The 27185-nt window shown below is 43.7% G+C and overlaps 2 protein-coding genes across 3 annotated transcripts; both read left to right on the top strand.

Annotated features, from left to right (window-relative positions):
- Nucleotides 1-3664: 3664 nt before the first annotated feature.
- LOC110523635 (ectonucleoside triphosphate diphosphohydrolase 2) lies at nt 3665-24924 on the top strand. Of its 2 annotated transcripts, none has more exons than XM_036977306.1 (9): nt 3665-3866; nt 10773-10890; nt 11772-11922; nt 18303-18462; nt 21062-21289; nt 21681-21953; nt 22911-23136; nt 23237-23371; nt 24223-24924. In XM_036977306.1, the coding sequence occupies exons 1-8, from the start codon at nt 3750-3752 to the stop codon at nt 23332-23334; spliced, it is 1371 nt and encodes a 456-aa protein (XP_036833201.1). In that variant the 5' UTR covers nt 3665-3749; the 3' UTR covers nt 23335-23371; nt 24223-24924. The 2 variants fall into 2 exon arrangements, with proteins under 2 accessions (XP_036833201.1, XP_036833200.1); XM_036977305.1 differs by having other exon boundaries at nt 3667-3866; nt 22911-23030.
- Nucleotide 24925: 1 nt separating this feature from the next.
- On the top strand, nt 24926-26350 carry LOC110523636 (14 kDa phosphohistidine phosphatase). The gene is made up of 3 exons (XM_021602505.2): nt 24926-25254; nt 25601-25728; nt 25931-26350. Exons 1-3 carry the CDS (start codon nt 25089-25091, stop codon nt 26021-26023), a joined length of 387 nt encoding a protein of 128 aa, XP_021458180.2. The 5' UTR covers nt 24926-25088; the 3' UTR covers nt 26024-26350.
- The last annotated feature ends 835 nt before the right edge of the window (nt 26351-27185 follow it).

Raw genomic sequence — 27185 nt, 5'->3', positions numbered from 1 at the left:
AGGTCAGGGCATGACAGTACCAGGCCCGTCGTTGGAGGTTCCGGTCTGTGAACTGTCGCCGGAAGCTCTGGACTGGGTACTGTCGCCTGACGCTCTGGACTGGGTACTGTCGCCGGACGCTCTGGACTGCCGAGGTGCACTGTAGGCCTCGTGCGTGGTGCCGGCACTGGTGGTACCGGGCTGGGGACATGCACCTCAGGGCGAGTGCGAGGGGCAGGAACAGGGCGTACTGGACCCTGGAGGTGCACTGGAGGCCTGGTGCGTGGTGCCGGAACTGGTGGTACCGGGCTGGAGACACACACCTCAGGACAAGTGCGGGGAGGAGGAACAGGACGTACTGGACTGTGGAGGCGTACTGGAGGTCTGGAGTGTAAAGCTGATACAACCCGTCCTGGCTGGATGTTTATTTTTGCCCTGCAAATGCAGGGTGCTGGCACAGGACGTACTGGGCAGTGTAGACTCACCAGAGACACAGTACGCAAAGCCGGCGCAGGATATCCTGGTCAAAGGAGGTACACTGGAGACCAGGAACGCTGAGCCGACACCCTCCTTCCTGGCTGGATGCCCATTCTAGCCCAGCCAATGGAAGGAGCTGGAATAGAGCGCACCGGGCTGGAATAGCGCACTGGAGACACCTTGCGCTCCACCGCATAACACGGTGCCTGACCAGTAACACGCTCCCCATGGTAAGCACGAGGAGTTGGCTCTCCTACCTGACTCATGCAATCTCCTCGTGTGCCCTCCCCAAAACATTTATTGGGGCTGTCTCTCGGGCTTCCGTGCTAGCCGTGTACCTTCATATCATCGCCATTCCCCCATGTTGAGGATCAGTGTGGCAGATGTGTTGTTGCTTACCCTTGCCACCTGGGGGATGGCCCGTCAGGAAGTCCAGAATCCAGTTGCAGAGGGAGGTGTTTAGTCCCAGGGTCCTTAGCTTAGTGATGAGCTTTGAGGGCACTATGGTGTTGAACACTGAGCTGTAGTCAATGAACAACAGTTCCTTTTGTCCAGGTGGGAAAGGGCAGAGTTGAGTGCAATAGAGATTGCTTCATCTGTGGATCTTTTGGGGCGGTATGCAAATTGAAGTTGGTCTAGGGTTTGTGGGATCAAGGTTTTGATGTGAGCCATGACCAGCCTTTCATAGCACTTCGTGGCTACAGAACATGAGTGCTACGGGTCGGTAGTCATTTAGGCAGGTTACTTTGGTGTTCATGGGCACAGGGAGATCTGCTTGAAACATGTAGGTATTACAGACACGGCCAGGGAGAGGTCGAAAATGTCAGTGAAGACGATTGCCAGTTGGTCAGCGCTTGCTCGGAGTACACGTCCTGGTAATCTGTCTGGCCCTGCGGCCTTGTGAATGTTGACCTGTTTAAAGGTCTTACTCTCATCGGCTATGGCGAGTGTGATCACAAAGTCTTCTGGAACAGCTGGTGCTCTCATGCATGTTTCAATGTTGCTTGCCTCTAAGCGCGCACAGAAGTAATTTAGCTCGTCTGGTGGGCTTGTGTCACTGGGAAGCCCGCGGCTGGACTTCCCTTTGTAGTCCGTAATAGTTTGCAAGCCCTGACACATCTGATGAGCTTCGGAGCCGGTGTAATAGGAAAACATTGTCATTATTGCACTTGTTGTGGAATAAAGTTGCCATGTAGGCTTAGTTTATAATGCCAACCATAATATACAATAACTCAATCCGCCATGGGGACCTTACCCAAATATATGGTATAGTTTCATGTTCGCGTTGTTGCTCTGTACAGGCTAGTATAGTCAAATAAGGGCACAATCTGCAAGTCATGTTTTTACAGCATTGAAATGCAAATATAAGATGGAAACCTTGCTCACAGGCAGCTGACAATAACAGATGTCACCATTTAGACTAGTTAGTAGGGCTGTGTGTAACGGATGTGAAACGGCTAGTTTAGTTAGCAGTGTGCGCTAAATAGCGTTTCAATCGGTGACGTCACTTGCTCTGAGACCTTGAAGTAGTAGTTCCCCTTGCACTGCAAGGGCCGCGGCTTTTGTGGAGCGATGGGTAACGATGCTTCGAGGGTGACTGTTGATGTGTGCAGAAGGTCCCTGGTTCGCGCCCGGGTATGGGCGAGGGGACGGTCTAAATTTATACTGTTACATGTGCACGCACCTTTCAGGGGGCAGGTGAAATGAAAAAAGGGTGAAACAACTTTAAAAATTCATATCTCAAAAGTCATAAGTAGCGGGAAAAAAAATACATTCTTGAGCATAGGCCTATTCATTTCTGCAACTACACACTCAACATAATGTAAGCAAGCTAGCTACAATGCTTCCTAAAGACATGATTGACATCGGTAAAAGAGGGTGGGATATCAGCTGATCATTGATGTTCATGATTGATGTAAATCTGATAGTTACTTAAAGACATCACAATGACTTGCGGGCAGTGGGTTCAGAACAAAAGCGCCAAAAACTGTACACCAAAAAAGATACAGTATACCGTACCAGTCAAAAGTTTGGACACACCTACTCATTCCAGGGTTTTTATTCATTTTTACTATTATCTACATTGTAGAATAATAGTAAAGACATCAAACTAAGAAATAACACATATGGAATCATGTAGTAACCAAAAAAAGTGTTAAACAAATCAAAATATATTTTATATTTGAGATTCTTCAATGTAGCCACCCTTTGACTTGATGACTGAGTTGCACACTCTTGGCATTCTCTCAACCAGCTTCATGAGGTAGTCACTTGGAATGCATTTCAATTAACAAGTGTGCCTTGTTAAAAATTAATTTGTGGAATTTCTTTCCTTAATGCTTTTGAGCCAATCAGTTGTGTTGTGACAAGGTAGGGGTGGTATAAAGAAGATAGCCCTACTTGGTAAAAGACCAAGTCCATAATATGGCAAGAACAGGCTAGTATTACAGAAAAACAACAAAACATTTTTAATAAAACACGTTTTATTTATTCATCACATAGATTGATCAAATTAATTTATAAACATTCCTACTGCCCATCACCGGCAGCTAAAATCCAATCAAACACTGTGTTTCTCACTCTACACTCGCTCTCCTCCTCCACTGACAATAATGCACACACTAGAGTATCTAGCCTTGGGCTCCCGAGTGGCACAGCCGTCTAAGGCACTGCATGTCAGTTCGGTTCCAGGCTGTATACAACTGGCGGTGATTGGGAGTCCCATTGGGCAGCGCACAATTCACCCAGCATTGTCCGGGTTAGGGTTTGGCCCGGCGTAGGCCATCATTCTAAATAAGAATTTGTTCTTAACTAACTGGCCTAGTTAAATAAAATAAATACATTCTGACTTGGCATCTCTTTGCTCCATGCACCTTGGAAAGAACGTTTACCTGATCCAGTCAGCCATTCAGTTGATAGGCTACGCTTTACCTGGTCCAGTAGTGTGCGCCATCAGCAAAATACTTCTGACAGATCTTTTTTTAATAATTATGACAAAATGTGGGCTTAAAAATGTTGTTCAGTAATTTACTTTGTTAACAAACATTGGAGTAAAACGATTATATTTTGGGTTCTGATTGGGTACGTCAGAACTAAGCTCATGAGGCATTTATAAATGATATGGCTACATATAATTAATGTATTGATGTAGCAATGATGTGAGTTGTATGAAGCCAAACCCATTGTGAAGTTACCTCACTCAAGCTGTTATCTCTTCTCCTTTGCCTTCACTGCCAAGCCAGGCATCGCACTGGAGATTCCATCTGCAAGAAGAAGAACTACAGTTTCAACACATGGCCAAGCAACGCCGTTATATTTTCGCCCCTGTTGCGCTTGTACTGTTTGGAATAGTAGCCATTTTGCTTCTAACTATTCCCACCGAGGACTTGGCCGAACCTCCGGAATGTATGGTAAGATTCGTTGGGTTATTTCTGTGTTCACAGCTTTTATGCGGTGTCGTGAAATGTAAGCTGAACACATTTCCAACGGTGCAATGGAGAGTGCAGTGCGGTGTCCGGTCCTCGCGCGCCACTGCTACGCATTCATAATATAAATAGCGTAGTCTATGGGACATGGTAATTTATACGTCTACTATAACACTGTTGATAAGAAAATTATGTTGACAAGCAGTCAACATTTGAGTAAGTCTATACACCTGATTCGTAAAATAATACAAGAAACGTGTAGCAATTCAGTTAGCCTACAGTACCATCTTAGGTTTATAGGCTTAAAATGCTCTTTCCATACACTTGAATAAGGTTGATGGCCAGCCTTTCTTAGCTCCTAACAAATAATACACCAGTTATGAGGACAGTCACTGAAAAATAATAAAACCTATTTGGCCATTAATGTGTCCCATTGTCAAAATAGCCTTATTTCCTGCCGCATTCATAACTGGGAACTCGGAAATCTCCGACTTTTGTTTTCAGTGCATTCAGGACAACTGGGATCTCGGAACCACAAAAACGAGCTCCGACTGGGAAAAATACATTTGAAAGGTCATCCAATTCGAATTCCAAATTGGAAACTCCGGTATCTTTCTAGAGCTCCAACTTTCCGACTTGAAGACCACTGACGCCGTGATTTGACATCGTTTTCTTTTAGTTCCCAGCTGTCTTGAAAGCACCATTCACCCGGAGAACTGTTCCAATATGGGTGTGAGTTGCTGACAATTTAGTGTCTAACTAATGCAAGGATGGGAGCAAATTAATCATAGTGGGCAGAACAAGCAAGGATTTGGGAAGAACCAAGCACTAGCTAATGAGATCCTATTGGCGCGTTCTAGCATTTATTTGCAGATTTACGTTAGGGAATGCCTACTCTGTGAAGTGCGCTTGTGCTATAACTCACTTTTCCCTTGCACTCTTTCTAAACAACGCAATTTTTGGGAAACTTTGGCAACGGCTGAAGTCTAGTTTTGAAAACAGAAAACTGTATGAAAATTAGCAGGATTTCGGCCAAAATCCATCTTCTCTCACTGCGGGCCACTGGGCATCCTCTCATCACCATATTTGGTAGTGAGTGGAAATGCGAACTGAAGACTTTACATTTGTACATCCTGTAAAAGGTCTGGCTCATTGTTCTATCTGTGACACTACATTGTGGTGTCCAAAGCAACCTGCCGACAATGACTGTGTTCGAGAGCATCAAGTCCATGAGACGTTGTTGGCGAGGGGCTTCTCCTGACATCTGCATTACATTGCAGACAGGGTCCTTGGAACTCCCCCCTCCCCCACACCTCTTTCTCTCTGTGTGTGTGTGTGTGTGTGTCTCACAATGTCTCTCTCTCTCTCTCTCTCTCTCTCTCTCTCTCTCTGTGTGTGTGTGTGTGTGTGTGTGTGTGTGTGTGTGTGTGTGTGTGTGTGTGTGTGTGTGTGTGTGTGTGTGTGTGTGTGTGCGCGTGCACTCTCTTCACTGCTCATGGAGCAGCCCCCTGGACTTCTTCAGAATGCTTTTTACATGGATGGCATGTAAACTAACAACACAATTATGAGCAACTTGATGTGTATGTGTGTTGGTTGTGGTGTAGTCTGGCGTGATGTCACATACCCTCATGCATGCCTGGGTCTTTGTGCAGAAAGTAGAAAGAAGCCTCCACTCGCTTGAGTAGACATTGCCAATGGCTCAACCCCCTGTATGTTTGGGTGAATTCAAAAAATCTCAAAGAGAAGAGTAGTTTAATGCAGCTTGAACCATAAAAGATGATAACTAGTACTTCTTACATGTGTTACTGACAGTCTGCTTAGGTAAAGCCTATGAATCAAACCTCTACTGATTCTCATATAAATCTTATTAATACCCTTCAAGTTGTATGAATACCATACATTGTGTTTCAACAAAAAAAAGGGGGGGGGGGGAACGGAAAGCAGCTCTTTGTGGAGGACTGGCCTGCAGATGTTCTGTCCATTAACAACCTAGAACCTTGGGAATGACTTCTAGTGCATATTTTGTCAGTGGTGTATATCCATTATGTTTCTTTTTGGTGCATTTCCATGTTGTTCTGTTTTTGGAAGACTCTCCCTCTAACCTCCCATTAGCTAGGTTTCCATTAAATTGGTGAAAGATTTTCATGCAAATATTCTCAAATCTGCAGAAAGAAAATGTGCACATTTTCCCACCAGTGGTGTGTTTCCACCATACTGACTTGTTGCAGATAAAAATCAGTGCGTGATGTCGTAGTGCACACAAAATGTACTTTTTCACTCAAGTTTTCTTGTACCGAATAAACAAATCTGAAGTCCCCTATATCATCACAGCTGGAGATTACTACAGGTCGTCTTTGTGTAGCCCTTATCGCCTATCTCTTATTATTTTCCCATACCAAAGCCGTCAACCACACCTCCCTGTTAGCTGGTGAAATTGTTAACCGTCAGTCTGTTTAGAAAAAGTTTGAAGGTCTTATCCTGTTTCCATCCCACTGCCCCATCAATCATGTCAGTGGATGAGCTCGTTTTCAGCAGAAGAGTTTTTGCGGGGGCTATTGGGAGGTCAAAACAGGAAGATGTATTCCTTGGGAAAACATACAGGCCATGCCAATCAGCTGGTTCGCCATTTAGTAGATACAGATAGTTATACTTAATGCCAGATAGATTGTCACGCACTTGAGTTATTAATGTCAGCTGTGTAGACAAACTCGGTGGCCTTGTGGTTAGAGTGTCCACCCTGATATTGGGAAGTTGGGAATTCAATCCCCAGCAGAGTCGTACCCGATGATCGGGGATGCTTGGAATTCTGTATTAAATTCAGCGTTCAAAACATCTGGGAGCTCGGAAATCTCAGACTCCTGTGCTTTCGAAACAACTGGGAACTCAGAAAAAAAAACTGGCCTCTTTCTAGAGCTCTGACCTGAAGATCACTTTGTCATAATTTTTCAGAGTTCCCAGTTGTTTTGAACACATCAAAAGGCCCAGTGCAGTCAAAACTGGGATTTCCTGTGTTTTCTATATATTTCGACACTATGAGGTTGGAATAATATTGTGAAATTGTGACTATTATGATAATGCACTTTTAGTGTAAGAGCTGTTTGAAAACACTGCTTGAAATTTCAGCCTGTTTTGGTGGGAGGGAGTTTTGGCCATTCCATGGGGACTTCTGTAAATTAGTTAATAGACCAATAAAACAAGAGTTCCAAACTTCTCTGACAAAATAGCAAATGTTCTATTTTCCCCCTTCCCACTCATACCACTCCAAGACAGCCCTAGCTAAATTCTTGCTTGAGAAATTGCTCTTTTATTTTATTTTATTTTATTACCATTTTAAAGGTCCAATGCAGTCGTTTTTAACTCGATATCAAATAATTTCTTGATTATAGTTAAATACCTTACTATGATTGTTTTCAATTAAAATGGTCCAAAAAATAAATTTAAAAAAGCTTCTTGGTCTAATAACTAATTTAGAGCATGGTGTCATCATGGAAGGCCAAAACTCCATCCCACAAACAGCTTTTACAATAAAAGGGGATTTTCACAATTTCATAATATTATTCCAATCTCATACTGTGGACATATATATAAAACATAGGAAAAGCATGTGTTTCACTGCACTGATAACAATCACAGTAAGGTACTTAATTGTTGCCTAGAAATGATTTGATATTAAGATAAATAATTACTGCATTGGACCTTTAAGGAGATAGATACGGGTTAAAGGCCATGCGTTAGACTAGTCTCCTGTCCAGGGGTGTACTTGTAAGCTAACATCAAGCTACCTCAATCTACAGAAACAGGAGATACTGCTCCTATGAGCTGTTCCAGCTTCCACAAGGCTCGTGCCAGGATACTTACTGTACACCGTATGTTACTCATTTCTGTAGTATTATCCTATTTCCTGTTTGCAGAGACATATACAGTTAGGTCCAAAATGATTTGCACCCTTGATAAAAATTTGCAAAAAAGACTATAAAATAAAAAATAAAAATACTGAGCTATATTGTATGATCAAAACAATGAGGAAATTATATTATTTTATACTAATATAATTTCTCAGAGAAAGAGATTTAGAGGAACAAGTAATACTTTTTTCTCAAAAAGATAGGGTTTAAAATGATTGGTACCCCTGTTTTCACTACCTTTCAATACCTCACCAAAGGCACTGAGAAAATAAGTATTTGGTCAATAACAAAAAGTTTATCTCAATACTTTGTGAAGACTTACCTTGTGAAGACTTACAGAAAATGTTTGACCTCTGTCATTGCCAAAAAAGGGTATATTACAAAGTATTGAGATAAACTTTTGTTATTGACCAAATACTTATTTTCCACCATAATTTGCAAATAAATTCATTAAAAATCCTACAATGTGATTTTCTGGAGATTTCTTTTTCTCATTTTGTCTGTCATAGTTGAAGTGAACCTATGATGAAAATTACAGGCCTCTCTCAACTTTTTAAGTCAGAGAACTTGCACAATTGGTGGCTGACTAAATACTTTTTTGCCCCACTGTATATTTTTGTGTGATGTGTGATTGGAGAACACATTGGGAGTAATCTTAGACCATTCTTCTAAACCAATCCCCCATGTAGAATCTTTCCAGATCCTTGACATCCTTCGTCTGTGCTTATGGACCCTCCCTCTTTAATTAAAACAGCTTAGAGACTGAGATGGCCATTTTGCAAAATGTTGATTTTTGTGGTCAATTAACCATTTCTTTGGGGATGCTGATGTCTGCTTGAGGTTATTGTCTTGGGGATCCATTTGCAGCCAAGTTTCAGCCGCATGGCAGAAGAAACCAGGTTTTTGACTAAAATGTCCTGGTACTGGGTAAAGTTCCTGATACTTAACAGAACCAAATAGCCACATAGCAACAAAACCGACACGTGCGCAACTATGGAGTATAACAGACCAGGTTGGCTTAGATTGTTGACAACATGTTAACTATATTTAGTCTCCAATGTTTATTGAAAACATAAATACATTTGCACAATGAGCACTCATTGTCTCTCAAATACATTGTTACAGTTGTTGGTTAGCTAGGTAGGGAATTTGATCCATATAAGCATAGACATGGCATCAGTTAAAACACCTCAAAACAAAACATGGTATCAAGAACAAGATAAAATATGCTGAAACGAGCCACCTACGATTCCCCACGACATCTTCTTGTCATTGTTGCTAGCTATCTGGCCATCCAGAATCGCAACAACACGTTGTCAGCTAACCTATCTATAACATCGAAGATCCACCACCATATTTTAAAGTAGGTATGGGGTTCTTTTCTGCATATGCATCTTTCTTTTGATGCAAAACCTACGACTGGTGTGTGTGGCCAAATAGCTCTATTTTCATGTAATCTGACCATAGCAACAGTTCCAATCCAAGTGTCAATGACGTTTAGCAAACTCCAGGCATTTACATTTGATGGATGTTGTAAAAATAGTGTTTAGAAATATTATATTCTTATTTACAATAAAAGTGACTCTAAAATGACGCACTACATTATTTGTCATTCATTTCTATTTGGTGCAAAATAATCTGAAACACAACCAAAATAAACTGCAAAATCATTCAAGAAGTTTGTGGAGTCACAAGCTTGATGTAATCATTGGGTGCTAGGAATATGGGACCAAATACTAAAGTGTTGACTCCTTTAATACACATATAAGTGAATATGTTCAAATACTTTTGGTTCCCTAAAATGGGGGGACTATGTACAACAAGTGCTGTGATTTCTAAACCGTTCACCCGATATGGATGAAAATACCCTCACATTAAAGTGCCGGAGTACAGAGCCAAAACAAAAACAAAATCTGTCACTACTTTTGGACCTCACTGTAGCTCAGTATTTGTATTTTTTATTTTATACAGTCTTTTTTATTCGGCTTTATCAAGGGTGCCAATAATTATGGTAATGACTGTATATTACCATGTAAACACACATTTAGCATGAGGAAAAACATACAGAGACGGGAAAGGTTGATTGAAGTGGAAAGAATGTAGATTAAGTTAAATTATTCTAGTCATATGGGTAGTGTGTGTGTGTGTGTGTGTGTGTGTGTGTGTGTGTGTGTGTGTGTGTGTGTGTGTGTGTGTGTGTGTGTGTGTGTGTGTGTGTGTGTGTGTGTGTGCACGCTGTCACAAAAACAGGAGGCTTCTGGTCTGAAAGCAACCCATGTCTGTCTGCTCTGAGAACAACCCATGTTTGTCTGGTCTGAGAACAACCCATGTTTGCAGATCATGAAGGAGCTGTTTGGAGTGTCTAAGCTCCAATCCTGATTGTGCTATGAATCGTCAATTCTAAACATGGTGAATTGTGTGTAAATGTTCAAATGAGAAAGGAAACAATAATTTGCCAAACACAGTCAGCGAATTAAACAAATTTCAACAGCCTTGTCAGAAAAAGAGAGCTATTCATATTGAATTATGTCCAAAAGTGGATGTTTAGAGTTGATGATTCATAGCACAATCAGGATTGGAGTTTACACACTACAAAACGTTCATGATCTGCAAACATGGATTGTTCTCATCCTCTCTCACTTGCTCCACAACTTTCCATCTATCTTATCTTGAAGTAAACATGCGGCCAACATTCTTGCTGCCAAAATATATACACATGTCATAAAAGACAGAGGCCACCATTTGAAACAGGAGGTTTATAGTCAATCAAGTTAAATGTCTTCCAGATGCCTCTATCCCTATTAAATGTCTTTGCGTAGATTGATTTCAAACACCTGATCATTTGTAGCCTTTTATTGTTTGGAGTAGAGTAGACCCAATTAGGTTGTCTTTCCTTTGACATTATTCTGAATCAGCCATTTTTGTCAATATTTTTACCTCTGTCTTTAACCTCCCTCTCCTCTGTTCTCTCCAACCCTCTCCCCAGTATGGGATAGTCTTGGACGCAGGTTCCTCCCACACAGCTATGTACATCTACAAGTGGCCAGCAGACAAGCAGAACGGCACAGGTGTGGTCACTCAGCACAGTGAATGCCATCCAAAGGGTAAGAGTGTCCCAATAGAAGGATTGTTCCAGGCGTTTGTCTGCTATTTACCTAGTGTTTACACATCAATTACTTTAAACTTATTAAAACAAGCAATATTACCATTTGTTAGTAACCAATTATTTGAAGTAATCACCAGAAAGTACAGATTTACATTTTTTTTCAAATGTAAATTGCAGGCAGATACAAAATTATAGTAAAATAGTGTGTTACCCAAAGCCTTACACCCTAAAATCTCAATTCTACTTTGTTGGGTACTCTGTGTAGGAAAGAAACACTGTTTTAGTTAAATGGTGTGGAAGTTTTTTGGCACTCCAGTTGGCAAAGAACAGTTCCCTTTGTGTGCTGTGTGCGAGCCTTTCGGGTAACTCGTTACACAAGGCTAGACATAAAGAAGCAGAAAAACATGGATGCCTAGCAACGGTGGATTTGTCAGTAGTTGTGCAGTGACTCAGTGTGCTGTGTGCTTTTCAAGTCCTGTCCTGCATACATGACTTGCGTGTTCATATAGATCACAGTTGTTGGCTGCTTTCATTAATGTGAAGTATTTGCAAATACACCAGCTTTCCTGAAGTTCATGTAAACAACACTTTCCAGGTAGTAAGACTCAATCTCCAAGTGCTCTCTTTTTATGTACAGTAGCTACTGCATGTGTGCATGCATGTCTCCCCATCATTGTTTTCTATTACTAGTCGATTTGATCAATGTTAAAAGGAAAATAGTTAAAAAATATACTTCTACAGCTCTGTCTAGGGAGAGGAGTTATTTCCATAAACTCAGATGACTAGACCACCAAATAAGTGGATGGAATTAGTAAAATTGTGATAATGTGTGGTCGGACTATATTACATACAGTAATGTATCATGTTCCCGCCATGCAGGTGGAGGAATCTCTAGCTATGTGGGACAGCAGGGAGCAGCAGGGAGAAGCCTCCAAGTTTGCCTGGACCAAGCCATGCAGGATATCCCCAGAGCCAGGCACCACCTCACACCTGTCTACCTCGGAGCCACCGCTGGCATGAGGCTCCTCAAGTGAGTGATAGTGTGTTAATGAGTGTGAGTGCACAAGCATGTGGCTGTATCAAGGCATAAGGCGAGACCCAAATGCAGACACAGGAGGCAGATGGTTGGAGTCTTAAAATGTTTATTAATCCAAAGGGGTAGGCAAGAGAATGGTCATGGACAGGTAAAAAGGTCAAAACAAGATCAGAGTCCAGGAGGTACAAAGTGGCAGACAGGCTCATGGTCCAGGCAGACAGAATGGTCAGGCAGGCGGGTACAAAGTCCAGAAACAGGCAAGGGTCAAAACCAGGAGGACTAGAAAAAGGAGCATGCAAAAAGCAGGAGAACGGGAAAACCGCTGGTTGACTTGGAAACATACAAGACGAACTGGCACAGAGAGACAGGAAACACAGGGATAAATACACTGGGGAAAATAAGCGACCCCTGGAGGGGGTGGAGACAATAGCAGGAACAGGTGAAACAGATCAGGGTGTGACAGGCTGTGTGTGGGTGTGTGTGCGTATGAGTATCTTTGTATGCAAATAATCAGTGGGTAAGGATCAGTGGTGTAAAGTACTTAAATAAAAATACTTAAAAGTACTACTTAAGTGTTTTTTGCAGGTGTCTATACTTTACTTTACTATTAATTTTTTTGACAACTTTTACTTTTACTTCACTACGTTCCCAAAGAAAATAATGTACTTTTTACTCCATACATTTTCCCTGACAGGACAAGAAAATGGTCTAATTCACGCACTTATCAAGAGAATGCATGGTCATCCCTAGTGCCTCTGATTTGGCAAACTCACTAAACACAAATGCATCATTTGTAAATGATGTCTGAGTGTTGGAGTGTGCCCCTGGATATCTGTAACAAATGTAAACAAGAAAATGGTGCTGTCTGTCACGCTCTGATCTGTTTCACCTGCTTGTCTCTACCCCCTCCAAGTGTCGCTTATTTTCCCTGTGCTAGTTCTGTGCTAGTTCGTCTTGTTTGTCAAGTCAACCAGCATTTTTGTTTCTCAGCGCCTGCGTTCCCAGTCTCTCTGTTCTCGCCCTCCTGGTTTTGACCTATGCCTGTCCTGACTCTGAGCCCGCCTGCCTGACCACTCTGCCTGCCCCTGACCTCGAGCCTGCCTATCATCTTGTACCGTTTGGACTCTGACCTGGTTACTGAACCCCTGCCTGTCCTGACCTCGAGCCTACCTATTGCCTGGTACTGTTTGGACTCTGACCCGGTTTATGAACTCTCACCTGTACCCGACCTGCCTTTTGCCTACCCCTTTTGTCATAATAAATATCATAGCTCAACCATCTGCCTCCTGTGTCTGCATTTGGGTCTCGCCTTGTGCCCTTATAGTGCGAACTGACCATGACAGACCCAGCAGACTTGGACCAGCTCCGTCACGTTGTCTCCCTGCAGGGAGCCATCATTGGGAGGCATGAGGCACTACTTCGGGACCTTTTGGAAGGGCTTCGTTCTCTGACGGAATGCCTTGGATGGAGGCGGCTCAAACTACTGCAAGTACATCATAACTCCGGTAGTGTGGAAGACTTCGCAGTAGATTTTCAAACATTGGCCGCCGAGAGTTCCTGGAATCCGGAGGTTCTGTTCGGCACCTTCGGAGGGGATAAAGGACAAGCTCGGGAAATACCACTGGATCTCGATTCTCTCATTGCCCCTTTCGATTAGGATTGAGGGCGCCTACGAGAACGGCGGTGTGAGATGAGGTCGGGCCTCGGGAACACTCGTTCATTTGTTGATGTTGGTGCATGCCCTAAGGAATCCGAAAATCCTAGACGTGTGTATTTCCGAGGAGAGCCGAAAACACCCAACAAGAATCATCGGCGATGGGTGAGTTGGATATTCCAGAGCCCATGCAACTGGGAAGAGCTAGATTATCGGTTGGGGAATGCTCACGTAGGTTGAGTTCAAACTGTCTGTACTGTGGAGGTGTGGGACATTATATAGCCACCTGCCCTGTCAAGAAACAATTTTCTTTAGTGGGTACAAGTACTCTGGCTCACCAGGCTGGGAGTTCCCTAATTCACATCACCTGTACACCTTTTTTGTGATTCTGCTGTGGGGAGACCAGTCTAAGTCTCTCCAGGTGCTCATTGACTCTGGGGCTGATGAAAGTTATGGATGCTACCATGGTTTCTGAATTAGGTATTCCCACTCAACCGCTCTGTCCCCATGGATGCAAGGGTACTGGACGGCCACTGAATCGGAAGAGTCACACATAGCACAGTGCCTGTTCAGATACGGGTTTCAGGAAACCACAGTGAGACCATACAGTTCCACCTCATCAATTCACCCCATGTTCCTGATCTGGGATTTTCGTGGCTCCAAAAACACAACCCTGTCATTGACTGGACCACGAGCTCCATCCTGTGTTGGAGCCCGTTTTGTCATTCCCACTGCTTTAAAGTGGCACAGCCTTCCCCTGAGGCGTCATCCTCGGGGCGTAAGCAAAGCCTCAGATGTCTCTGCCATTTCCAATAAGTACCATGACCTCCTGGATGTATTCAGTAAGGCACGGCCTACTTCTCTTGCCCCGCACCGTCCTTATGATTGTGCCATTGATCTTCTCCCCGGCACCACACCACCTCATGGTTGGCTATATTCTCTATCCGGCCCAGAGACCAAGGCCATGGAAGAGTACATTGAGGAATCTCTGGCTACTGGAGGCATCTGTCCGTCTGCATCTCCTGCCGGCGCACGGTTTTTCTTCATGGAGAAGGACAATACCCCGTGTCCGTGCATTGACTACCGGAGTCTTAATGATATAACGATCAAGATTCATTGCCCCCTATCTCTCCTCAGCTTTCAAACCTCTCCAGGGGGCCACAATTTTTTTCCCAAGCTGGACCTTCGGAATGCCAACCACCTGGTTCGGATACGCAAAGGAGATGAGTGAAAGACAGCATTTAACACAGCCAGCGGACATTATGAGTACCAGGTCATGCCGTCTGGACTCACCAACGCCCCCCGCTGTCTTTCAAGCCCTGGTAAACAATGTGCTCCGGGACATGCTAAATCGTTTTGTGTTCGTCTACCTTGACGACATCCTGTTTTTGTTTTTTTCCCCGGTCTGCCCAAGAACACGTTCTCCATTTCAGACAAGTCCTTCAGAGCCTCCTGGAGAACCAGTTGTTTGTGAAAGGCAAGAAGTGTGAGTTCCACCGCTCTACAATTTCCTTTCTAGGATATGTCATCGCTGATGGAAATGTCCAAATGGATCCTGAAAAGGTGAAAGCAGTGGTAGATTGGCCTCAACCTACGTCCAGGGTGCAGTTACAACGTTTCCTAGGGTTCGCTAACTTCTACCGCCATTTCATTCGGGGCTACAGCACCCTGACGGCCTCCCTCTCTGCACTCACCTCTCCCAAAGTACCGTTCACATGGTCTCCAGCTGTTGACAGAGCCATTGTGGACCTGAAGCATCAGTTCACCACAGCAACCATCCTCATCCATCCAGACCCGTCTCGTCAATTTGTGGTAGGTTGATGCTTCTGATGTTGGAGTGGGGGCCATCCTGTCCCAGCGATCTGCCCAGGACCAAAACCTCCATCCCTGTGCCTTCCTGTCCAATCGTCTCAATCTGGCAGAAAGGAACTACGACGTAGGCAACCAAGAACTTCTGGCAGTCAAGATGGCGCTGGAAGAGTGGAGGCACAGGCTGGAAGAGGCAGAACAGCCATTTTTGGTTTTGACCGACCATAAAAATGTGGAATATCTCCATACAGCCAAGCACCTTAACTCCAGGCAGGTGGTGGGCTTTGCTATTTACAAGATTCAACTAGACCATTTCCTACCACCGCAGGGTCCAAAAAAATGTGAATCCTGAATCCTCTCCCGCCTATACAGTTCCCCTGCCAGACCCTCGGTCTCCAAAACCATGCCTTACGGCTTCAGTGGGTTGGGGTATTGAAACCCTGGTTCGCAAGGCACAACGTTCCCAGCCTGAACCTGACCTTCCTGACCGGTTGTTTGTCCCAAACTCTGATCCCCAAAGTCGGATCCTGGTATGGGCTCATTCCTCCAGGCTGACCTGTCATCCAGGTTCCCGTCGAACCCTAGCCTTCCTCTGACTATGTTTCTGGTGGCCCACAATGGTTCCCGACGTTTCTGCCTTCGTCACCACTCAGAACAAGACCCAATGGCAAGCTCCTTCTGGCCTCCTACAGCCACTACCGGTTCCTCATCATCACTGGTCTCATATCTCTGGACTTTGTCACTGGGCTCCATCCGTCTGATGGCAACACCATCATTCTGACGGTAGTGGATCGGTTCTCCAAGGCCACCCATTTCATCCCTCTCCCCAAACTACCCTCTGCCAAGGAGACGGCCCAGTTCATGGTGAGCTACGTCTTCCGGATCCATGGACTCCTGGTGGACATCGTCTCTGACCGGGGTTCTCGTCTCAGTTCTGGAAGGCGTTCTGCACTCTTATTGGGTCGTCGGCCAGCCTATCCTCCGGATTCCATCCCCAATCCAACGGCCAGTCGGAGTGAGCTAACCAGGACCTGGAAACCACCCTATGATTCTTGGTCTCAACCAACCTCACTACCTGGAGCCGGTAACTGGTCTGGGTAGAGTATGCTCGGAACACCGTTCCCTGTTCAGGCACTGGACTCACCCCATGGAGCACTCAAAAGGGGAATCAGCCTCTACTCTTCCCTGAGCAGGAGGTCCGCGTACTCTCAACCCAGATGTTCGTACGCCGCTGTCGACGTACCCGGGTAACACTTCTCAAGACCAACTCCAGGTATCGTCAAGAAGCGGATCGCCGGACTCCAGCTTCCCGCTACCGCATTGGGCAGAGGTTATGGCTTTCCACACGGGACCTGCCCCTTCAGGTGGAGTCCCGCAAACTGTCCCCCCATTTCATTGGTCCTTTTCCCATCTCTAGAGTCCTTAGTTCCACTACTGTCCGTCTCTTGTTACCCCGTTCCCTCCGTATTCACCCTACTTTCCATGTGTCTAGGATTAAGCCCGTGTGTCACAGCCCTTTGTTTTCTGTCTCCAGGCCCACCCCTCCTCCCCGTGTCATCGATGGCCATCCGGCATACATGCTAAAACACCTCCTGGGTGTTCGACCACAGGAGGGGGGGGGGGGGGGGGGTTCCAGTACCTGGTTGACTGGGAAGGTTGCGGCCCGGAGGAGAGGTGCTGGGTTCCCACTATAGACATCCTGGATCCAGCCCTCATCGACTTCCATCGGCGACACCCCGGTCAACCAGGTATGCGCTCAGGTAGGATGCCAGGCGGCGCCCCTAGAGGGTGGGGGTACTGTCACCACCTGATCTGTTTCGCTTGTCTCCCCCCCCTCCAGGTGTCGCTTATTTTCACCGGTGTATTTATCCCTGTGTTTCCTGTCTCTCTGTGCCAGTTCATCTTGTTTGTCAAGGCAACCAGCATTTTTGTTTCTCAGCTCCTGCTTTCCCAGTATTTTCTCGCCCTCCCGGTTTTGACCCTTGCCTGTCCTGACTCAGAGCCTGCCTGCCTGACCTCGAGCCTGCCTATCGTCTTGTACCGTTTGGACTCTGACCTGGTTTATGAACTCTCGCCTGTACCTGACCTGCTTTTTGCCTACCCCTTTTGTCATAATAAATATCGGAGCTCAACCATCTGCCTCCTGTGTCTGCATTTGGGTCTCGCCTTGTGCCCTTATACCTTCTGCTTTGCTTAATATAAGGAACTTGAAATTATTTATACTTTGATACTAATGTATATTTTAGAAATTACATTTACTTTTGATACTTAAGTATGTTTAGAACCAAATGCTTTTATTCAAGTAGTATTTTACTGGGTTACTAACTTTTACTTGAATAACTTTCTATTAAGGTATCTATACTTGTACTTGTGTATCACAATTGGGTACTTTTTCCACCACTGGTAAGGATTTCCCGCTCCAGGGCAAACTGGCAAAAACAGGCCCCCACCTTTAAGCTGCCAAGCTCCTAGAAACACAATCATACCTGTTTCAGACACACAGTCTTATTCCTACAGTCTGTTTTAAAGACACATGTTCACACTAAGTTATACTAAGACCCCCATACCCATGCAGACGTACACATAGACATGTTTCATGCTCTTGTTCACACCTGTTTCAGACACATGCAATGTTAACAGAATTTAGGTCAAAGAAACACATACACACAAATGGCACTAAGAGTTCCTAACCCATGCAAATATGGACATTTCCATATTATCAGGGTAAAATGTGAGTCGTTGTGGTTCTGAGATATCTAATAGGAAATAAGTCCACAACAAGCTTGAGAAATTTAGCATTTGTCTGGTAGATAGAGTATTGTTGTCATGCTGAGTAATGTTTTTCATTCCATTCCCCATGTTGATCCTGAATCTACAATATCTGAAGTAGTACATTTCACTTTGTCAACAGTATCTCCAGCCCTGTCCAGTCAGCCCAGGTTTTACAGGAAGTGGGTTATAAAATCCAGTCCTATCCATTTAACTACCAGGGGGCAGCCATCTTAAGTGGCCAGGAGGAGGGAGCATACGGCTGGGTCACTGTCAACTATCTCTTGGAGAACTTCATCAAGGTACCATGGCCCAGCTTTCACCTTTCACCTGATTAGAAAATGGGGTCATGAGAAACACTCAAATAAAAAAATAAACATTGCTCTCGGTTCATATAACCGGGGTTACATCAGTAACCTCTGGTAGCCGCTAGATGCGGTTGTAATAAACTGAGCGGTTTCTATTTTCTTCCTACAAATGTGTATCTTTTGAATGGTTTAAGCAACAAGATAAATTGCACCCCTTCACTGAAAGATAAATCCCAGGAATACCCACAAGCAACGCAGGACTCATTAGAACTGAGTGGACAAGACCAGGCACTAAAATAGACTGGGGGGAAAATAACAATCATTAGCTAGGTTTCCATCCAATTGGTGACAGATTTTCATGTGAATATTCAAAAATCTGCATGAAAACAATATGTGCATTTTCCCACCAGAGATGTTTTTCCATCTAATTGACTTGTTGGTTATAAAAGGTTGTGGGTGACGTAGTGATAACGGCAGCCTAGCATTAATGAGCATGTCAACAGAATAAGACCCTCAATATTTTTTGGAAATGAGCATCAAGCTCATCACCTTGCACTTTCACCACCCTGTAAAGTTCGTAATTTATTTAAACTGTAGGCTAGTAAACTGCATGCTTTCCTGACGAGTTGTCGTCAGAGGACCACGCAACATGTCAGCGCCTGACTCCAAATTTACTTCGATATGATGGTTGTTACATCAATATTTGCCCATAAAAGAGTTTCCACCGACATTTCTTGCACAATTAATTTTACCGACACAAAAAGATCCCACCTTGTCTAGCGTATTTTGTTTTGTCCACATATAGAAAGTTTACCAACAAATAGTTTTTTCTCCATCAAGCCTGTCATTACATTTTTTATCCAACATGTTCTTTACTGGCTTAGAAAGGTTGGATGGAAACCTGATTAGTGACTATGTTCTTTTCTACACAGAAGATAAAATTATTGACCAATGATCTTCTGAATTTCCAAATACATTTCTGATGCATTTCAGTCACTTCTAACGATAATTCCTTTAAATTGAAGTACTGTCAGACTGATTTGTAATAGATTGTCATAGCCCCAATTTAAAAAAGTAAACATTGGCCGTTGATTACATCACCCTTTTTTTACATGGAGGGGTCAAACTTTTTTTTGTTTAAAATGAGGTTGCAGGCCAAAACAGTTTAGGAACCCCTAGTGTATACGGTTGTTTGAATATAAAGATTCTGCATTAGCATTGCTATCTATGGTGGTTGTAATCGATCTCTGTCTTATTCATTTCTTTGCACGCAACCATAAGCACTTAAAAAAGTATCCTGTGTTAGTTTTATTCCAAGCTTTTGTAGGCATTCTTTGAAAATGTACAGTACCAGTCAAAAGATTGGACACACCTACACATTCAAGGTTGTTTTTTTTTAGTTTCTTTTGTACATTGTAGAATAATAGTGAATATATCAAAACTATCAAATAGCATATATGAAATCAGGTAGTAACCAAAAAAGTGTTAAAGAAATGTTAATATATTTGGTTTAAGATAAAGATAAGATTTGTTGAAAAAATCGTAATAGAGCACGCCACCAATCAGATTTGTTGAAGAAATCGTAATAGAGCACTCTACTAATCAGGCGTTTATGGAAGTGTGGTCAGACAGAAGCTACTCCTCAGTAAAAGGCACATGACAGCCAACTTGGAGTTTGCCAAAAGGCACCTAAAGACTCTCAGACAATGAGAAACAAAATTCTCTGGTCTGATGAAATAAAGATCGAACACTTTGGCCTGAATGCCAAGCGTCACGTCTGGAGAAAACCTGGCACCATCCCTACGGTGAAGCATGGTGGTGGCAGCATCATGCTGTGGGGATGTTTTTCAGCGGCAGGGACTGAGAGACTAGTCAGGATCGAGGCAAAGATGAACGGAGCAAAGTACAGAGAGACCCTTGATGAAATCCTGCTCCAGAGTGCTCACAGACCTCCGACTGGGGCGAAGGTTCATATTCCAACAGGACAATGACCCTAAGCACAAAGCAAGAACAGGAGCCAAGACAACACAGGAGTGGCATTGGGACAAGTCTCTGAATGTCCTTGAGTGGCCCAGTCAGAGCCCGTACTTGAACTAGATCTAACATCTCTGGAGAGACCTAAAAATAGCTGTGCAGCCAACCTGACAGAGCTCGAGATGATCTACAGAGAACAATGGGAGAAACTCCCCAAAAACAGGCGTGCCAAGCTTGTAGTGTCATACCCAAGAAGTCTCGAGGCTGTAATCGCTGCCAAAGGTGCTTCAACAAAGTACTGAGTAAAGAGTCTGAATACTTATGTACAGTAAATGTGATATTTCATTTTTTTTATTTTTTATAAATTAGCAAATATTCTAAAAACCTATTTTTGCTTTGTCATTATGGAGTAGTGTGTGTGTATTGGTGAGGGGGGAAAACGATTTAATACATTTTATAATAAGGCTGTAATCTAACAAAATGTGGAAAAAGTGAAGGTATCTGAATACTTTCCGAAGGCACTGTACATAGATGACTGCATCTGCTGTGTAGACAAACTACCCACACACCCACACACCTCTCCTGTCCCTGTGTGCCTGTCCCTGTGTGCCCACTGTAGTATGGCTTTGTGGGCCGTTGGCTGAGCCCGGGCAGACAGACGGTGGGGGCGCTGGACTTTGGTGGGGCGTCGACCCAGATCACCTTTGTGACCAAGGATGAGGTGGAAGATGAGAGTGACAGGGTGAAGCTACGTCTGTATGGACATGACTACTCCCTGTACACACACAGCTTCCTGTGCTACGGACGAGACCAGGTCCTCAAACGCCTACTGGCTCACCTGGTGACGGTAGGAAACATTCTGTTTGGCCACAACAACATAACAACAACTGTATACAGTACAGCAAGGGCCCAGAGTCTTTCCCAGTCATGTCACATTTTCAGGAAAAGCTCTTGGTTCATGTTACAAGATACTATCATAGTGTAAACCAGGACCATTGAAATAAAGAAACTTTGTTATTAATCATTGGAAACCCACCCAACCATGACTAGTTTTATAGAATTGTTTTCTACCACATATTTAATTCACTGTGTGTATTTGAAAGTCATCCCAGCACAATTGCAACAATAGATGTTGGCACTCAGTACCATAGTACTCCATGCCTGTAGCTTGCTCTCTACTTGATGTGTCAAGTTACTGTAACAATTTCTCACACTCACTCAATCCCTCTCTCTCTCAGACTCAGGGTCACACAGGGACAGTGGCCCATCCGTGCTTCCCTGCAGGCTACATCGTCACCATGAAGCTGGGGACATTGTTTGACTCTCCCTGCACAGTGGCCCAGACACCCAGCTACAGTTACAATCCCCAGGCAGCCCTGTCTGTGAAGGGCACTGGCGATTATGATCACTGCCTGGGCAACATTACTGAGATATTTTCCTTCCACAGCTGCCCCTTCTCCCAGTGCTCCTTTGATAAGGTGTTCCAGCCCAATGTCAGTGGCAGCTTCATGGTGAGAGACAGTTTACAGTGGTTAAATCAACCCTAACCCTAGCTTCATGTCCACATCTGGGTTCAACCTTAATCCTACCTTCAATCACAAACCTAACCTTTACCCCAACCATAGCTTCATGCCCACATCCCGGTTTAAACCTAATCCTAGCTCTAATACTAGCTCCGGCCCCAACCCTAGCTCCAGCTCCAACCTTAACCCAACCCTAGCTCCAGCTCCAACCTTAACCCCAACCCTATCTCCATCTCCAACCTTAACCCCAACCCTATCTCCAGCTCCAAACTTAACCCCAACCCTATCTCCAGCTCCAACCTTAACCCCAACCCTAGCTCCAGCTCCAACCTTAACCCCGACCCTAGCTTCAGCTCCAACCTTAACCCTAGCTCCAGCTCCAACCTTAACCCCAAACCTAGCTCCTGCATCAACCTTAACCCCAACCCTATCTCCAGCTCCAACCTTAACCCCAACCCTAGCTCCAGCTCCAACCTTAACTCCAACGCTAGCTTTAACCCTAACCCTAGCTCCAGCTCCAACCTTAACCCCAACCCTAGCTCCAGCACCAACTTTAACCCTAACCCTAGCTCCAGCTCCAATCTTAACCCCAACCCTATCTCCAGCACCAACTTTAACCCCAACCCTAGCTCCAGCTCCAACCTTAACCCCAACCCTAGCTCCAGCTCCAACCTTAACCCCAACCCTAGCTCCAGCACCAACTTTAACCCTAACCCTAGCTCCAGCTCCAACCTTAACCCCAACCCTAGCTCCAGCACCAACTTTAACCCTAGCTCCAGCTCCAATATTAACCCCAACCCTATCTCTAGCACCAACTTTAACCCCAACCCTATCTCCAGCACCAACTTTAACCTCAACCCTAGCTCCAGCCATAACCCTAACTCCAGCTCCGACCCTAATCATAACTCATCCTTTTTTCTCTCTCTCTGTCCATTTGTCCATCAGGCATTCTCTGCCTTCTTCTACATTCACCAGTTCCTACAGACTACTACAGGAATCCCTGTCACCACCCCTGCCCAACTGGAAGAGGCAGCCCATTCTATCTGTAACATGAGCATCAATGAGGTTAGCAGCCTTCTGTCTGTCTGTCTGTCGGTCGGTCGGTCGGTCGGTCGGTCGGGGTCGGTCGGAGTCGGTCGGTCGGTCGGTCTGTCTGTGAGCATCCATGCATGTGAGTGTCTCTGTTTGCATGTGTCTCAATGGATGATGGTTTTGTATGCGTGCCATGTATTTCATGGCTATGTCATCCCCATTTTTATATCCTGTTTCAGATGTTGGTGCTGGCCCCAGATCAGGAGCCTCGTCTGCAGGACTTCTGTGCTGCCTCTGTGTTCACCAAGGTGCTCTTCACGAGAGGCTATGGCTTTGATGAGATCTCATTTCCCCACATTTCCTTCCAGAAAAAGGTGAGCTTGCTTGTTGGGAATGTTTTTTTTCTTCTCTATCTCCTTTTTTTACTCCAGATATCAGCATAATCCTTTACATTACACAAAGTCATATCAGTAAAGACATTTCCGTATGAAGATAGGCAGAAACTGCTTCTCCAATAGAAATGCCCGATCACACTTGTAGGCGATGTTGGCTAGCTAAGCTCATGCATAGGAACAGGTCTAACGGTTGTCTCCCACCAAACTGCGCATGTGCAGGTCGTCAAATCAAAGGCACTCCTTCAATATAAAGTTGTTTTTGACTAAAATTAAAATGTGTCAGTTTGTCACTTTCACAAGGTTGGAGTAATAAAATATTCAACCACTTAAGACGGGGCAGCAGGTAGCCACTTAGGGACAGCAGGTAGCCTTGTTGTTAGAGCTTTGGGACAGTAACCGAAAGGTTGCTAGATCGAATCCCTGAGCTGACAAGGTAAATATCTGTCGTTCTACCCCGGAACAAGGCAGTTAGGCTGTCATTGTAAATAAGAATTTGTTCTTAACTGACTTGCCTAGTTAAAAAAAGGGAAAATTAAAAAAGACATTGGCTTGAATCTAGGTAGTGCCTTTAGATTTTGAGAAAATGTCAATTTAAGGAAGACATTTTCACTTCTCTCATTGACTTCTCAAACACCAGACCGTCGACCTGGTCCACTTGGTCTGTTTCGCAAGAGTTCCCAGAAATCTCACAATGTTGCATCGTTTTTGAGGCTGCAGCCTCTCCATTGAAGCTTTAACCTCTGAATGTCCTTAACTAGTGCACCAGGTGCGTATCAGAATGCTCTGAGTGTACCCAAGCTGACTGAGATGTGTGTTTGTGGTGTCACCAGGCAGGGGATGCCTCTGTGGGCTGGGCCCTGGGCTACATGCTCAGTCTGAGCAGTCTGCTGCCGGGGGAGAGTGTGGGCCTGAGGAAGGCCCTGAAACCTGGAGCCTGGGCTGCCCTGCTCTTCCTCTTAGTCCTTCTCCCCGCCACCGCCCTGATGTATGTTTCCCTCCAAGCCTGCCGCAGGAAGAAGAAAGGAAGCAGTGACACTGCCAGCTAATCATCATAAGGGACTTCCATTGACACCTGCTTTCACTTTGTTTGGAGGAAAGATGGCAAACTCTTTGTAAGGGTGCTGGTGGTACAATCCTGGACCCAAGAGTGTGTAGATAACTGTATCATGAAGAAGATATAATGTTGTATAAAGTGTTGATCATCTTTACACTGAGATATAACAAGTGAGTTCTCCCCGGCTGTTAACACATTTAATATATCCTTTTTTTATGTATACTTTAACAAACAGGTTTGTTTATGTACAAGTATGCATTGTAGACTATAATTAATGTTCAACATCACTCTCACAACATGTTACCCAACATTTAAGTATAATTTGTTTGTGCTTTATATTCATTCTGTATTTTGTATTCTGATAACAAAAAATCAACTATGTTTTGTACATGGAGTGGCCTTTTCAGAAGATATATTAGTATTCATGTGTTTCATACGTCATATTGACTACAACTGACTAAAACTATAAGTACCATCATACCATCCCCCTTTTTATTTCCGGAAGTGTGTTACAGACCATTTACCATAACTGTCCACATTGATCATCGCAGAAAGAATTATCTACTATTTCAAATTGAAGAATTATCAGCTGTGCGAGATAGAACTCTACGTTCCATTTCGTGAAAGTATTTTCGTGAAAAAATGTGTACTCAAACGAAGGCTGCTGCTCTCATTGCGAACATTCCAGAGGCAGAAATCGACCCGACTGGTGTGTTCAAATACGTTCTCATTCGAGTACACAGTAAAGAAGACGGCGACGACTCGAGCGTAGATATTGTACGTGGATATGCCTGGGCCGAATATCATGGTAAGAGTCCAATATTGTCATGTTTTTGTCTTTCAGAGTTGGCTAGCTAGCTAACTGCTGTATGATTCATGTCCATGTTACTGTCCAATTCTACATAGCCTAGTAGCTACTCATACTGTACTGATACCTACGAGCCAGTAGGTGGGGCCTTTGTCACTGAAAAATGCCAGAGCAGTCGGTCAGTATTGGTTTGGCCTCCACTGTACAGCAACATAATTACACCATGTGACTAGTTTTCTATGCACGTCACAGTGCTTTTGAAATATGTTGTATTTTGAGAGTATTTTCAAGAGCCTTGTTCTTAAACTTTGAGTACAGTACCGATCTTGTGTTTTTGTCACTGCAGCTGATATCTATGACAAGGTAGCAGAGGAGCTTGAGAAAGGAGGGCACCTAGATTGTGAATGTATTGGAGGAGGAAGGATTAAGCACGACTGCCAGTCAAAGAAGATCCACGTCTATGGCTACTCCATGGTAAGAGAATGCAAAATAATGTTATTTCAGTGGAACTCATGTACACCCATTGATTGGGTCTTCTAGTACATTTGTGACCATAACAATTCATCCAACATTTTGATACATTTTCTAATATTGTAAGACTGATATTGCATCTCTTAAGTTTTGTTATTTACTAGCAGCCAAATAATCATCTCAATTCCCTTCTTGTTCTTTGCAGGGCTTCGGAAAAGCAAATCACGCTGTTTCCACAGAGAAACTGAAGGTGCGCTACCCTAAATACGAGATCACCTGGGCTGATGAGGGATATTGACCTACACTGGACCCGTCTTGGTTCAGGCCTATCTCCTTTCTGTGTCAATAAGTGTGGGCCAATAGTACACAGCAGAACCTCAGTGGCATCACATTATGTGAGATCTGAAGACAAACCTGTCAGTACAAAGCTGAAACTGGGACTAAGACTGACACAGTACCTAGTTGCTGACTAATATAGCCAGAACAACAGTGCTTGATTTTCTATTTTGTTTCAGTGAAACAATAGATGGAAAACATATTACTTAACAGAAGTCGTTTTATGTTTAAACATAAAATGAATAAATGCTTGCGTTGATTTAATAAATGGTAATGTATGCTTTATTAACATGAAGTCATGTAGCTAAGGACATTTACATCATACAATACAGGTACCTGAAAAGGATAAAGTATGAAATTCCATCTCCGGTCATGGAATCATAAAACTATTATCATGTTGAGCAATGTCGATTTCAAAACACAGGGGAAGTAACAGAAAAACTCCTCTTGTCATTACTTTTGTCTACTTTATCGCACTGTGCGTCTGTCTAAATAAAGTTAATGGTGTTTTGTCAGCCAGTTAACTTTAAACTGCTGATCAACCGCTAGGTGGGTAATGTGGGTATCAAATAAGGTCAGGTGATCTGAAATGCATTAACCTCCGATGTTGCCATACAACTACCATGCAGCTGTGCCAAACAATGTTAGGCATGTAAGAGCTGTCACACTACCACATAAGAGGTCGACCGATTATGATTTTAACGCCAATACCGATTATTGGAGGACCAAAAAAGGCCAATGCTGATTAATCGGCCAATTTGTGTGTATGTGTGTGTGTATATAATTACGACAATACTGAATGAACAATGAACACTTATTTTAATATAATACATAAAATCAATTTAGTCTCAAATAAATAATGAAACATGTTCAATTCGGTTTAAATAATGCAAAAACAGTGTTGGAGAAGAAAGTAAAAGTGCAATATGTTCCATGTAAAAAAGCTAACGTTTAAGTTCCTTGCTCAGAACATATGAAAGCTGGTGGTTCCTTTTAACATGACTCTTCAATATTCCCAGTTAAGAAGATTTAGGTTGTAGTTATAGGAATTATAGGACTATTTCTCTATACCATTTGTATTTCATATACCTTTGACTATTGGATGTTCTTATAGGCACTTTAGT

The sequence above is a fragment of the Oncorhynchus mykiss genome, chromosome 5, assembly GCF_013265735.2.
Source record: "Oncorhynchus mykiss isolate Arlee chromosome 5, USDA_OmykA_1.1, whole genome shotgun sequence".
Lineage (NCBI taxonomy): Eukaryota > Metazoa > Chordata > Actinopteri > Salmoniformes > Salmonidae > Oncorhynchus > Oncorhynchus mykiss.
Note: the sequence above shows the minus strand (reverse complement) of the source record. Positions and strands in the feature narration are given on the sequence as shown.

Excerpts from the sequence above, each read along its gene's own strand:
- LOC110523635 (XM_036977305.1), top strand. The coding sequence starts at position 3,750 with ATGGCCAAGCAACGCCGTTATATTTTCGCCCCTGTTGCGCTTGTACTG. Across the intron at positions 21,290-21,680 it reads TACTGGCTCACCTGGTGACG|ACTCAGGGTCACACAGGGAC; the intron begins GTAGGAAACATT and ends TCTCTCTCTCAG. Across the intron at positions 21,954-22,910 it reads ATGTCAGTGGCAGCTTCATG|GCATTCTCTGCCTTCTTCTA; the intron begins GTGAGAGACAGT and ends TTTGTCCATCAG.
- LOC110523636 (XM_021602505.2), top strand. The coding sequence starts at position 25,089 with ATGTGTACTCAAACGAAGGCTGCTGCTCTCATTGCGAACATTCCAGAG. Across the intron at positions 25,255-25,600 it reads TGCCTGGGCCGAATATCATG|CTGATATCTATGACAAGGTA; the intron begins GTAAGAGTCCAA and ends TTGTCACTGCAG. Across the intron at positions 25,729-25,930 it reads ACGTCTATGGCTACTCCATG|GGCTTCGGAAAAGCAAATCA; the intron begins GTAAGAGAATGC and ends TGTTCTTTGCAG.